At 42.5% G+C, this 12,278-nt stretch overlaps 1 protein-coding gene across 1 annotated transcript; it reads left to right on the forward strand.

Moving 5' to 3' along the window:
* Nucleotides 1–6,643: 6,643 nt before the first annotated feature.
* On the forward strand, nt 6,644–10,981 carry LOC148190634 (lipid phosphate phosphatase gamma-like). The gene is made up of 2 exons (XM_088102720.1): nt 6,644–7,426; nt 10,645–10,981. The coding sequence occupies exon 1, from the start codon at nt 6,752–6,754 to the stop codon at nt 7,421–7,423; it is 672 nt and encodes a 223-aa protein (XP_087958846.1). The 5' UTR covers nt 6,644–6,751; the 3' UTR covers nt 7,424–7,426; nt 10,645–10,981.
* Nucleotides 10,982–12,278: the final 1,297 nt, after the last annotated feature.

Here is a 12,278-nt window from a genome sequence, read left to right on the forward strand (position 1 = left end):
CGCAAGTATGACATGCGCCTCAATCCGGCTAAATGTACGTTCGGGGTACCGGCGGGAAAGTTTTTGGGATTCCTGCTAACAACTAGAGGCATTGAGGCGAACCCTGATAAATGCCGAACGATATTGGAAATGAGGAGTCCGCGTAAGTTGAAGGAGGTTCAGAGGTTGGTGGGGAGGCTTACCTCATTATCCAGATTTATCCCCAAGTTGGCTGAGCGGATAAAGCCGATCGTGAGAATCATGAAGAAAAGTTCAGGGAGAGATTGGGACGACCAGTGTGAGCAAGCCTTTAACGAGGTCAAATGCATATTGGTCAGCCCACCGGTCATGGGACGACCCGATGAGGAACGCCCGTTACAACTATTCTTGGCAGTTTCGGAGGACACGGTCAGCTCGGAATGGTGCAGGAGCAACCTGAATTCAAACTTGTGTACTTTGTCAATCGCACATTGCAGCCGACGGAGACTAGGTACAAAAGGGTGGAGAAGATTGCTTTGGCCTTAGTAGTGGCAGCAAGACGCTTAAGGCTGTACTTCTAGAGCCACCAGGTGATAGTGCGAACGGACCACCCGATCGCAAAAATCTTGCGCAAACCTGACTTGGCGGGGATAATAGTAGGATGGTCTGTGGAGTTGTCAGAATTCGGACTCCAATTTGAGCCGAGGAGGTCGGTCCGAGGGCAGCATCTGGCTGATTTTGCGGTTGAGTTACAAGAAGAAGAAGGACCTTATGAATGGGTCCTTTTTGTGGACGGCTCTTCGGAAAAATCTGGTGGAGGAGCAGGCATTGTTTTGGAGGGACCGGACGACTTTATTGTCGAACAGGCAATTGTCTTTCGGTTCAAGATAAGCAATAATCAAGCCGAGTACGAACCAATACTAGCCGGGCTCGAATTGGCCAAAGACTTGGGAGCAGCTTCGGTCAAATGCCGAACGAATTCCCAACTGGTGGTAGGACAATTGACAGAAAGCTTCCAGACCAAAGATGATCAGTTGCTTCGCTATTTCCACAAGGTAAAAGAGTTAGTGAAGCAGTTCCGGACGGTTGAGTTCAAACATGTGCCGAGGGAACAAAATGCGAGGGCGGACATCTTGTCCAAGCTCGCCAACAGCAAAGGGAAAGACCACTTGTCTTCGGTCATAAGGCAAGTTATGATGAACCCATCGGTGGAGTGTTTGGCCGTGCATGAGATTGCTGCTCAGCTGGACTGGAGGAAGGACATAAAGGAGATCATCCAGAAGCAGGAGAACGGATTACATGTCCGAGCATCGGAGGCAAAAAAGGCCGCTCGGTATCTGTGTTGATGGGTGAGGACCTTTATAAAAGGGGATTCTCTTGTCCCCTGTTGAAGTGCCTATCTTCGGAGGAAGCCGAATATGTGATGAGGGAGTTGCATGAGGGAGCGTGCGACATGCACACAGGACAACGAGCGTTGCGGGCCAGGGTGATACGAGCGGGATATTTCTGGCCGATGGTGGAAAAGGATTGTAAAGCGTTCGTGCAGAAATGTTTGAAGTGTCAAGAACATGGCCGAAACTTCAATCAGCCACCGGAAGAGCTACACAGCTTGATGTCACCATGGCCGTTCGCGCAGTGGGGAATGGACATTGTCGGACCCTTTCCAGTAGGACGAGCGCAGAAGAAATTCCTGCTGGTGGTCATTGATTACTTCACCAAGTGGGTGGAAGCGGAGCCGCTCGCAACGATCACTACTGCTCGGATACAGAAGTTCGTATGGACGCTCGTATGCAGATATGGGATTCCTAAAGTAATAGTCACGGATAACGGACGACAATTTATTGACAATCATTTGGGAGAATTTTACAAACGGTTGGGAATTAAACATGTTTACGAGCTCGGTGGAACACCCTCAAACAAATGGCCAAGTGGAGGCGGCCAACAAAGTCGTCGTGGGCGAACTGAAGAAAAGGCTTGGAGAAGCCAAAGGCCTATGGGTAGATGAGCTACAAGAGGTCCTGTGGGGATACCGTTGCACGCCGCATGGCACAACGGGTGAAACCCCATTTAGCCTAACATATGGTGTGGACGCGATGCTGCCGGTGGAAGTAGGGGAGCCTTCCCTACGAAGGAAGATAACCTTGCAGGATAATAATGAGGAGATGCGAGTAGAGTTAGACACTCTAGAGGAACGAAGAGAAGTGGCTATGATCCGAGCGGACGCTACTAAGCGACTGTTGGCAAGACGCTACAACACCAAGGTAAAACCAAGACAATTTGTGGAAGGAGACCTTGTGTGGCGGAAAACAGCAGAAGCCCGACGGAATCGATCGGCAGGAAAGCTAGCAACTAATTGGGAAGGCCCCTTTAGGGTGGTTCAAAATTTGCAAAATGGAGCATACCGTTTGGAGCACCCGACGGGAAAGGCTATATCCAATACGTGGAACGCATCTCATTTAAAATTCTATTACAGCTAAGAGCTTTGTATACACCATTCATTATCAATAATACATTGCTTATTACACAGAATTTGTTATGTTGTACACAGAATTGTTGTTACGTCGATAGTTGAGCGGGTGAGGCAGTCTCTTCGTGAGCTCTCACCTTGGTCTTAGAGCACGCTCCTCGAGAGCTTCTAAGACCTAAACGGAGCGGGTGAGGCAGTCTCTTCGTGAGCTCTCACCTTGGTCTTAGAGCACGCTCCTCGAGAGCTTCTAAGACCTAAACCGAGCGGGTGAGGCAGTCTCTTCGTGAGCTCTCACCTTGGTCTTAGAGCACGCTCCTCGAGAGCTTCTAAGACCTAAACCGAGCGGGTGAGGCAGTCTCTTCGTAAGCTCTCACATTGGCCTTAGAGCACCCTCCTCGAGAGCTTCTAAGACCTAAACCGAGCAGGTGAGGCAGTCTCTTCGTGAGCTCTCACCTTGGTCTTAGAGCACGCTCCTCGAGAGCTTCTAAGATCTAAACCGAACGGGTGAGGCAGTCTCTTCGTGAGCTCTCACCTTGGTCTTAGAGCACGCTCCTCGAGAGCTTCTAAGACCTAAACCGATCAGGTGAGGCAGTCTCTTCATGAGCTCTCACCTTGGTCTTAGAGCACGCTCCTCGAGAGCTTCTAAGACCTAAACCGAGCGGGTGAGGTAGTCTCTTTGTGAGCTCTCACCTTGGTATTAGGGCACGCTTCTAGAGAGCTCCTAAGACCTAAACCGAGCAGAACTCGCGAAACTCTTACAAGGCAAACTAAGCGTGAAACGAAAAAGATATGGACGAGGAGACGAGAAGAGCAAAGGCAAAGTAAAGACGGGAAAAGTAACTTGGAATTTTATTGACAAACGAGAAAAGTATAACGGGAGTATAAAAAGCAATAAAATCCTAAGTCTACATTTAGGATGGCCTTGACGCTTCACCCGTCTCCCCGATGGCTTCAGCATCAACATTGGCATTTTGAACAGCCGGGGTAGACAATGGGGGATCATTGATAGGAACTAATTGGCCGTCCACCACCATCATACTCACGTCCAGCCGAGAGTCGTCGGTGGGCACTTGGAAGAGAAGGTTGCACTGGGCAAGGGCCTTGTCGAAGCCGAGCAGATGCTCGTTCACCACTTCATCACCCAGCAACTTGTTTTCTGCCTCCACCTCAGCTACCCGAGCATCTAACTTGGTTACCCGAGCGCGGAGAGAATCCCGCTCGGCGGTCAAAGTGGAGTTGGAGGCAGTGGCCTTTTGAAGGTCGAGCTGGACATCGTCCAGTGACCGTTGCATACGCCGTTGGGCTGTGCGGGCCTCGGCCAACAGCGTGCTGGCTTTCTTCTTATCTTCCTCGGCCATCCGCTCGGTCTTGGCCAGGCGCAAAGTTAAGTCCTGGTTGGCCTTGAAGGTAGCTTCAAACTTCTCTTGGATGGCTTGAAGTTCAGTAGAAGCAGATGCCCTCTTCGCGGCAGCGTAAGACAAACACATAGCCGAGCGGGCAGCCAATTCCAAGGCCATGTTGGAGGCCTCCTCTTCGGTCATCCCATTGACCAAAGCCTTTTCCTCAGTGAAAAGGTCGAAGTGTAGGCGCTTAGCCACCCAGACGTTAGGACTTAGCGGCCTAGTGAGGGGAGGACCGTCAGGAAGATGCCTCCTCGACCTCTTCGATTCAGCTGAGGTCTCCTTAGCGGCCTTGCGCTTTCCTTTCTTCTTGCGCTCGGCTTTAGGTGGAGGGGCTGGAGATGTTTGTTGAGAAGGGACCTCGACCACGGCATGAGGGATCGAGGCCTTTTGGATTTTGCGGGATGTGGCCGGCTCAGCAACCGCCGACGGGGCGGGGGAGGCACCCCCACTCGGTTTCCTGACTTCACCCCCTCTTTGGGCGAACAGGCGGCCGAAGGTGCTGTTCCGTGAAGGGTCCATCTTCGATAGGTAATCTACAGAACGACAAGAAATTCAGTTAAGTCCCAACAGGCTGCTCAATAAAAGGCGATCAAAAATAGCTTACCGAACACGTTGGACGGAAGGTTCTTGTTGCCAAGAAACCCGATCAGAACACGGCACGAGGATTTGGGGGGTAGCTGACAAAGCTAATTGATCAAGTCCAGATCCTCGGTGCTCATTTGGGGCTTTGGCCAAGAGAGGACCTTCCGGGGATCTTGCGTCGTGTAAAGTGGAAATTTAGACTCCCGAGCGGGACCGGGGAGATAGAAACTCTTGTAGCCAGACTCCGTCGGCACGACTTTAAAAAAGTGATTTTTAAAGTCTTTGTAGGAGCTGTTATAGAGAGTTAACAGGTGCTTATTCCCGACTGTCCGCAGGGACACCCATGGTTTGGTCGGGTGGGGTTGCACGTGGAAGAAATAGAGAAAAGCCGCTGGGGTCGGCTTCAGCGCCAAGCCAGAACAAATGGCAGCAAAGGCTTTTATAAAGGCCCACCCGTTCGGATGCAGCTGCGTGGGGGCTAAGTTAAGGGTTTTCAGCACACCCATCTGAAAGTCTGTGAACGGTAGGAGAACCTTCAAGTCTTTGAACATGGTGGCGTAAACGTAGAAGAAATCATAGGGGTAGTCACCCCGACCGTGGCAGACGTGCTCGGTCCTCTGACAGATAGCAAGTTTGAACTCCCTGGAGTCATCAGCATTCTTGACCAGACAGATACGGGTGATCAGATTCCGGAATGCTTCGCGATTGTAGAAGGAGGAAGGAATCTGCCTAACTTCGTTAGGCACCCAGTCATAACCGGGGACAGGGGGCCAAGCTCGGGGCCTCCCGTCCCAAGCGTCGGTAGAGTCTACGTGGATGGCGACTTCTTTAGGGGCATCACTATCCACCAGAAGATCGGAGGAGTTCCCAGAGGGTGAAGCCCTAACACCATGACCGGTAACGGCGGCTATGGAGGTCGACGGACTGGCACTGTCTGACGGACTGGCATTGTCTTCATCAGCGTACCCCTTACCCTTGTTGCCGGAAAGATCAGACGACATGATTACCTGAGAGAAAACGGAAGGAGCAGAGAGATTAGGAGGAGGAGAAGAGGCTGGCGACGGCGAGAATAGTAGAGTCAGAGTAAAAAATTAGGGTGAAAATAAGGATATTTATACTTAGGTTAAAACCGACTCAACGGATAAATCTAGAGCGTCAAAGGTCGCGAGATCTAACGGTTCAGGGGGTGTGACGTTTCGGTGATGGGAAGATCTGACGGTTTAGGGGGAGAAGACGCTTCGTTTTTCATATTTCCCGCCTAAATATTACGGTCGAGACTTTTCAATTCCCACCAAAGCACATGGTCAAATTTCGAGAAGAGGAAAGGAAGGCCGAGCGGAGGTCACTTCAAAACCCTACGCAAAGGTACTTTGCTAGGGATTGGGGGGCTTGTGTTACTACTGAGGGTAGACAACCGATCGTGGACTGCGTTACTACCGAGGGTAAGCAACCGACCACGGATTGAGTTACTACTGAGTGGGAGAAACCGACCGCAGCTTGTGTGGCTACCGAGGGTAGGCCACCGATCGGGTGTTTGATAACATAACCGATCGGGCAAGCACGAGGAAAGGAGATTGCAGACAACCGTTAAATGCTCATGAATGCGTGGTTAATGAGGTAACGGTCCTTGTCGAGTATTTAAAGTGAGCATTGAAAGCCATTAAAAGGTAAATTAATGAATAATATTCCCTGTAATTGTATAAATAGAAGTCAAAGGGGAAGGTAAATGTTCTGTTCATTTTCATATCTATAGACTTGCGATAGCCTATTCTGACTTGAGCGTCGGAGTGTTTGCTGCAGGTCAACACTCTTCTATTGACTAAGGACGAGCGTAAAGAGTAAAGAGAAGGAGAACTGAGCGCAAGAAGTGAAGAGAAGGAGAACCGAACGCAGGAGTGGAGTGAGTGTTTCTTGACGAACGTAGGAGTTTCCCCGGTCTCATTGAGCAGAAACAGTCATATAAGTGATAATTAGATGATAAATTTTAAAATAAAATATGACAACAACTAACTAAACAAAGTAACATTTACATGATACTAGAAAATTAAACAACAAAAATTAAATTAAAAAATATAAAAATATTTAATACTTATATATTATATAAATTTAATAAATCTAGTTGAACATTCCAGAATTCATTAAAAACTTTAATCTTGTCTAAAATTTATATAGAATTATCCTAAAACTAATCTAAAATTTATTATTGCTTTTAATAAACGAAAAAAAGAAAAGGACTCAAACGAGCACAGACGCACGCACACACTCACAGTCAATCACTTCAAACCCAAACCCAAACCGAAACTCGAAAACCCATCTCACAGTCTTCCGCTTCAGATCTACCATGACGCCGCCACTGAAGGCCGTGACGTTGACGCACGTGCGCTACCAGAAGGGCGACCGCGTAGGGCACTTCCTGGCGTGGATTTCCCTCGTCCCCGTCTTCATCTCCTTCGGCGGCTTCGTCTCCCACTTCCTCTTCCGCCGCGAGCTCCAAGGCATGTTCTTCGCGCTCGGCCTCATCTTGTCGCAGTTCATCAACGAAGTAATCAAGACCTCCGTCCAGCAGGCACGGCCCGCCACCTGCGCACTCCTGGAGATGTGCGACTCACACGGCTGGCCCTCCAGCCACTGCCAGTACATGTTCTTCTTCGCCACTTATCTCACTCTTCTCTCCCTCAAAGGTCTCACCTTCTGGCACGTGCGCGACAACCCTTTCCTCCACCTCCTCACGTGGTCCCTCGCGCTCCTCACCATGTACTCTCGCGTCTACCTCGGTTACCACACTGTTGCTCAGGTCCTCGCCGGAACCGTGCTGGGGGTTTTTCTCGGCGCGGTTTGGTTCTGGGTTGTTAACTCCGTTTTGCACCCTTACTTTCCTCTTATCGAAGAGAGCGGGTTTGGGAGAAGGCTCTATGTGAAGGACACTTCTCATATTAGTAATGTGTTGGAGTTTGAGTATGATATGGCCAGGGCTGAGAGACGGAACTTGGCGTGTAATTCTAAGGCGGATTGATTGGTATGTTGAAATCTTCGTGATTATCGTTTGGGTATGCTATTCAATGTGATGCTAATTCTTAGGATTGTTGAGTGAGGCTTGGGAATTGTGAGAGATTTGAATTTGGTTTGGAATTGTTTGTTGGGTGAAATCTAGTTGTTGTTTTGCTCTTGAAGATCAAAGTGGAGGCTTGGAAAATTTTGTTTCATTACATGATTGTGCGGGCATACTGAAATCAAATTCATATGCCGCCTTTTTCTAGTCTCAAGTGGGTATTATTAGTGTTATTTTTACTGAAAGATGTAAATATATATTTTTTATAAAAGGATGTTCCTGATCATCATTTTGTTTTATTTGTATTCACTGGTTGATTAATCTTGTGAACGAATGCTGTTCAGTGTGTACCTTTTAGTTGGATACTTTTAGTTGTTTGTGATGGTAGATAATGGGTTGCTGGTATGCTTGCTCTGTTTGTTTCGATACTCAGTTTGTGTGTGAATTTTATGCCTCTAGTTGGTTAAATGTATTGTTTGGACAAACATCTCCGTTAGGTTTCTAAGAAAAAAAAAGGGAATTAAACTTGCTCCGGAACATAAAATTAGGTTATGCATAAGCTAATTTAAAGTTCTCTTATATGATTTCTTTAAATTTTATATTTTAACTTGCATAAGCTAATTTTAACTTATGGATAAACTCATTTTTTTTCTTATTTTTTTCTTCTAAAATCTTTGTGGAGAAGTTTGTCCAAGGCTATAAGTTCACATGCAAAACAAAGCACGTCATAGACTAACATACTACTGAACCAGTCAAAATGAGAGCTTCAGATATTGTGAACTGAAGCTCAAGGTTATTCGATATTTTGATTGCTGCCATTAGGATTAGGACACCGAGACCCCCCTTACTGCATATTGTGGTATTCCTCTCTGAATCTCATTCCATCGATGATAGTTTGAGTATGTTTCTTCTTTATATTTGTGATATGAAGTTTGTTATATACCTGTGGCATTCTGAAGTAGGATGGACAAATTTCATGGCCTGAAAATAGGAAATCTAAGTGGTGGCTCTCAATTATGTTTTGTTTGATACATGATCCAAGAATCAGAACATAATTAGAAACTTAGAACAGACTTGATACCAGGTGACACAGATGTGATACCCAGTGGACACGGGGATGCAACAATTTTTTAAAATTTTAAGAAGCATGGCTAAAATACAATATATACTAGTAACATGAAAAATAAATCTTAAAACGTGAGAGGGAATTTATTCGTTTTAAAATTGACACAAGTTATTGTAGACGGGATAGAATGCTATAAATGATTTAAGTATTGTGATGTTCTCATTTGTGTGTATAAAAGTTTAAAATTGAATTTAAAATAAACGTAAGATACACTTGGCAGTACTCAAATGCACTTTTAGTTCAGTTGAGGAGACTGGGGGAATTATAATGCAAGGGACACATTGTCTTGTTCACAAGGGAAAGGTCATTGAAGGGAGGGGAAATAAACGAGTTTACTACCATGTACATGGAATAGTTAAATAATTAAGGGTAATTTAGTTCAATTAGCGTAATACTTTCTATCCCCTCCAAGTTCCCCAATTCTGGAGAGATGCTAAAATTGATCGGTGTGGGATTTTAACCCTATCCCTCCATTTCCTTTCAATCAAACACCAAGGAAACTTTAGTGAAGACCCTATACGGGTACGAAAGTTGGTAACTATTTTGAAGTGTTTCTTAGCTTAGACTAGTGTTACACAGGGCGGGGGAACTGGAAAGGGGCGAGGGGACTGGAAAGGTATATTTACGTTGATTATAATTGTTATTCTTTATTGAATGTTGTTCATTCTGAATCATTTTCGTGGTATGCATGTTAAAACATGGTTAATATATCACCCAGGCTTCGCTTAATATTCAATTCATTTGAAAATAAGGAGCTTGATCTCTGGTGTAATTGGTCTTATGCTTATGAAATAGCCCAGTTTTCTTTTTTTTTTAATATATTGGGTTTTAAAGTCTATTTCCTTTCCGTTCTACTGTCATGGATAATTAGAGGCATATTTTAATTTAATTTAAATAAAAAGATGGTTTGATTCAGGGCAATTTGTTTTTGTCCCTACAAAAGAAAATGTTAATATACTAGCACAATTTTTATCTACAGTCATTAATTCTTCCGTATTCTCATTTTAAGAAGGCTTTGAAAAGGTCTAGTTTTATCACATATAAATAGTTGCAGGGTAATGGAATATTTATTTAGGTGTTCCATTTGTATGTCTTTTTTTCGTTGCCATCTCTTAAGAATTATATGAATCTGGTTTTAATGTGAGGAGACAAGCATTCAAACAACCATAGATTTGACATTTGAAGAGGTCTATAACTCTAAATTTTTCATTTAAGTATGGAGTTATTAAATATATTATGTTGAATTGTGCTGTCTGCAATGATCATGTTGCTTATAAACTTCAAAGTAAAATCAGTAACATGCATTTGAGGTCCGCTTTTAGGGTGCTGACTGGTTGAAGAGAAGGGACTACCTTGATGTTTATAAGCAGGGTGTGGTGAAGTATTTATTTGGGTGTTTCTAGATTATTTGGCTTATGTGATGCAATAACTGATGCTGACATGGGTGGATCAGTTGGGTTGGGATGGTGGTGAACGACGGCATGCTTCCGGATCCTGCTACTTTTGTATGGTGATTATTGATCTCTTATTGAACTTAATTTAAAAGGGAGGAACTTGATTGGTGAACTCTAGATGGAATTTTAAAGGGTCACTAATTCCACAGAAAGTAAATTTCAGGAAAAAACAACACAATTTATATTAACAAATTGTTTGGAAGAACCTGAAGAACCTAAGAAGTCCGTTAGTAAAAACACCATTGTTCCTTGGAGCCATCCACTAATATGTCAATTGTACGTTTTTACTTGCTGGTTTTTATATTTCTGTTGTAATAATCCATCCTGACAGCTCCAATAGCTATAAGATTACAAAACTATATCTCCCTTTGAGTGTTAGCATAACTGGCCACTTTTCTTTGGGATTTGTTGTCTCCTCAACAATTATTGTCATTAATGCATTCATTTGAAGGCATTGAAACTAAGATGTGCATGCTGTCATTTTAGTTTAATATTACCATATTGAGTTTATGCAGATGGCGGAAATATTGAAAATCATAACTATAAAGTCTTGCGTATGCTTATGTATATTTTGTTCTAACTGAGCTTGTTTATCTGTTTTTCAGGCACATGGCTCCGAATTTTTCTTTTAGGATTTCTGTTCGTTGGTCTTTATGGCATTATTATTATAGCTTTCTGCTCTGGAGCTCTCCACTATAGAAGCCTATTGGCTCAGTCACTCAAATGGTATCAATGAAGAAAGCGGAAGAGCACAATTACATGATACAATGATGTCTGTTAAATAGAACTGTGTAAAGATGGACGTGATGCTATAGATAGAGAAATGAATATTCTATCTTGTTTACTTACATGGGTTTTAAAAGAAGATATATTGACACAAATATAGCTAACGGTTTATTGAGAATATTGATAAATTTTTAAACATTTGTTTAGCCCCTGAAATATTGTGCAATCTCAATTGTTTTGGATGAATTTTTTCGCTTAAATTTGGATGTTGGATTTGATTTGCATCTTAATCGGTTGTTTTGCTTACTTTAAACGTTTTGGGTGTCACATCTTTCCTTTTTGAAAACAGCACAAGACGAAGCCACGAAATGGCTAGCAAGATCCAGCCATTATTTTGTTTAGCCGAGAAGATTCTATCTTTTCATCCTTGCTATTTGATATGTTAATGTTCATACTATTAAATTAAATTAATACTATTTAACTATATTATTTTTAGTATTATTAAGTTAGTAATCAAAAATTAGAAGAATAAAACTAATTTAAAATCGTTTCTTAATGAATATGAAATTGATTTTTATTAAGTTAATTCTTTATGAAACATAGGAATGGTTAGTAATATACAAATAATAAAGAGAAAACCAAAGAACTAGCCTAAATATGAATGAGATATACAAACATGCAAAAGATAATATGCCTTAAGATTAGAAAAAATGCACCAAAAAGAATTAAAATGCAAATGTTTATGATATGCTAATATGAATGTGCCTAATACTACTTATGAGAAAGATGAGTTTTTGGACTGCAACTATGGTAAACAAATTAAATTAAATCAAATAGCAATAAGTGAATAACAAGTATATAAAAGGCTTTTAAACCAACGATAGTGAAACATGTTGATTTCAATATTTTTTTTAAATAAGATTCATCATTAATTATCTAAATATTACTATTTAATTGATTATTGTCTTAAATTTTCAAATCAATTAATGTGAATTTTTAATTTATTTATTGGTGCTCTCATTGTTAACCAAAGTATAGTCCAAAATATTATTATGTCTAATCGTGCTTGTTTTTTTGCCTCCTTATTAAGTAAAAAACTTATTAACAAAAGTAAAGTCTTGACTAATTCTTGTTATAATTTTTATCTTTAATCAAAGTAAAATCTCAATTCAAATTGAAAACCTTTTGACTGGTTATTAGTATGCATGTAGATTAAAAACACCACGCTAATTAGCTACAATATAAAAATTGATTTTGAGACAATTTTTTTTATAAACATAAAACAAAACAATAATTGAGAACTTACAACAAATTCCATTCTAACCTCAAAATCCATTAATAAATTGAAGTAGAATCAATCCTAGAGCCTTAACACTCCATGGATGGGGAAGTATACATCATGAATGACCGGCAAAGTGAAAAAATGAAAGAAAAAGTGAAAAAGGGAGTGAAAAAGAGTGTTAAGACAAAATCGTTTAGAGAATAGACTTTTTAAAGAAAATATCTCAATAAA

This window comes from Vigna umbellata, unplaced genomic scaffold (assembly GCF_029865625.1).
Source record: "Vigna umbellata cultivar VRB3 unplaced genomic scaffold, Vumbellata_1.0 scaffold_687, whole genome shotgun sequence".
NCBI classification, from domain to species: domain Eukaryota; kingdom Viridiplantae; phylum Streptophyta; class Magnoliopsida; order Fabales; family Fabaceae; genus Vigna; species Vigna umbellata.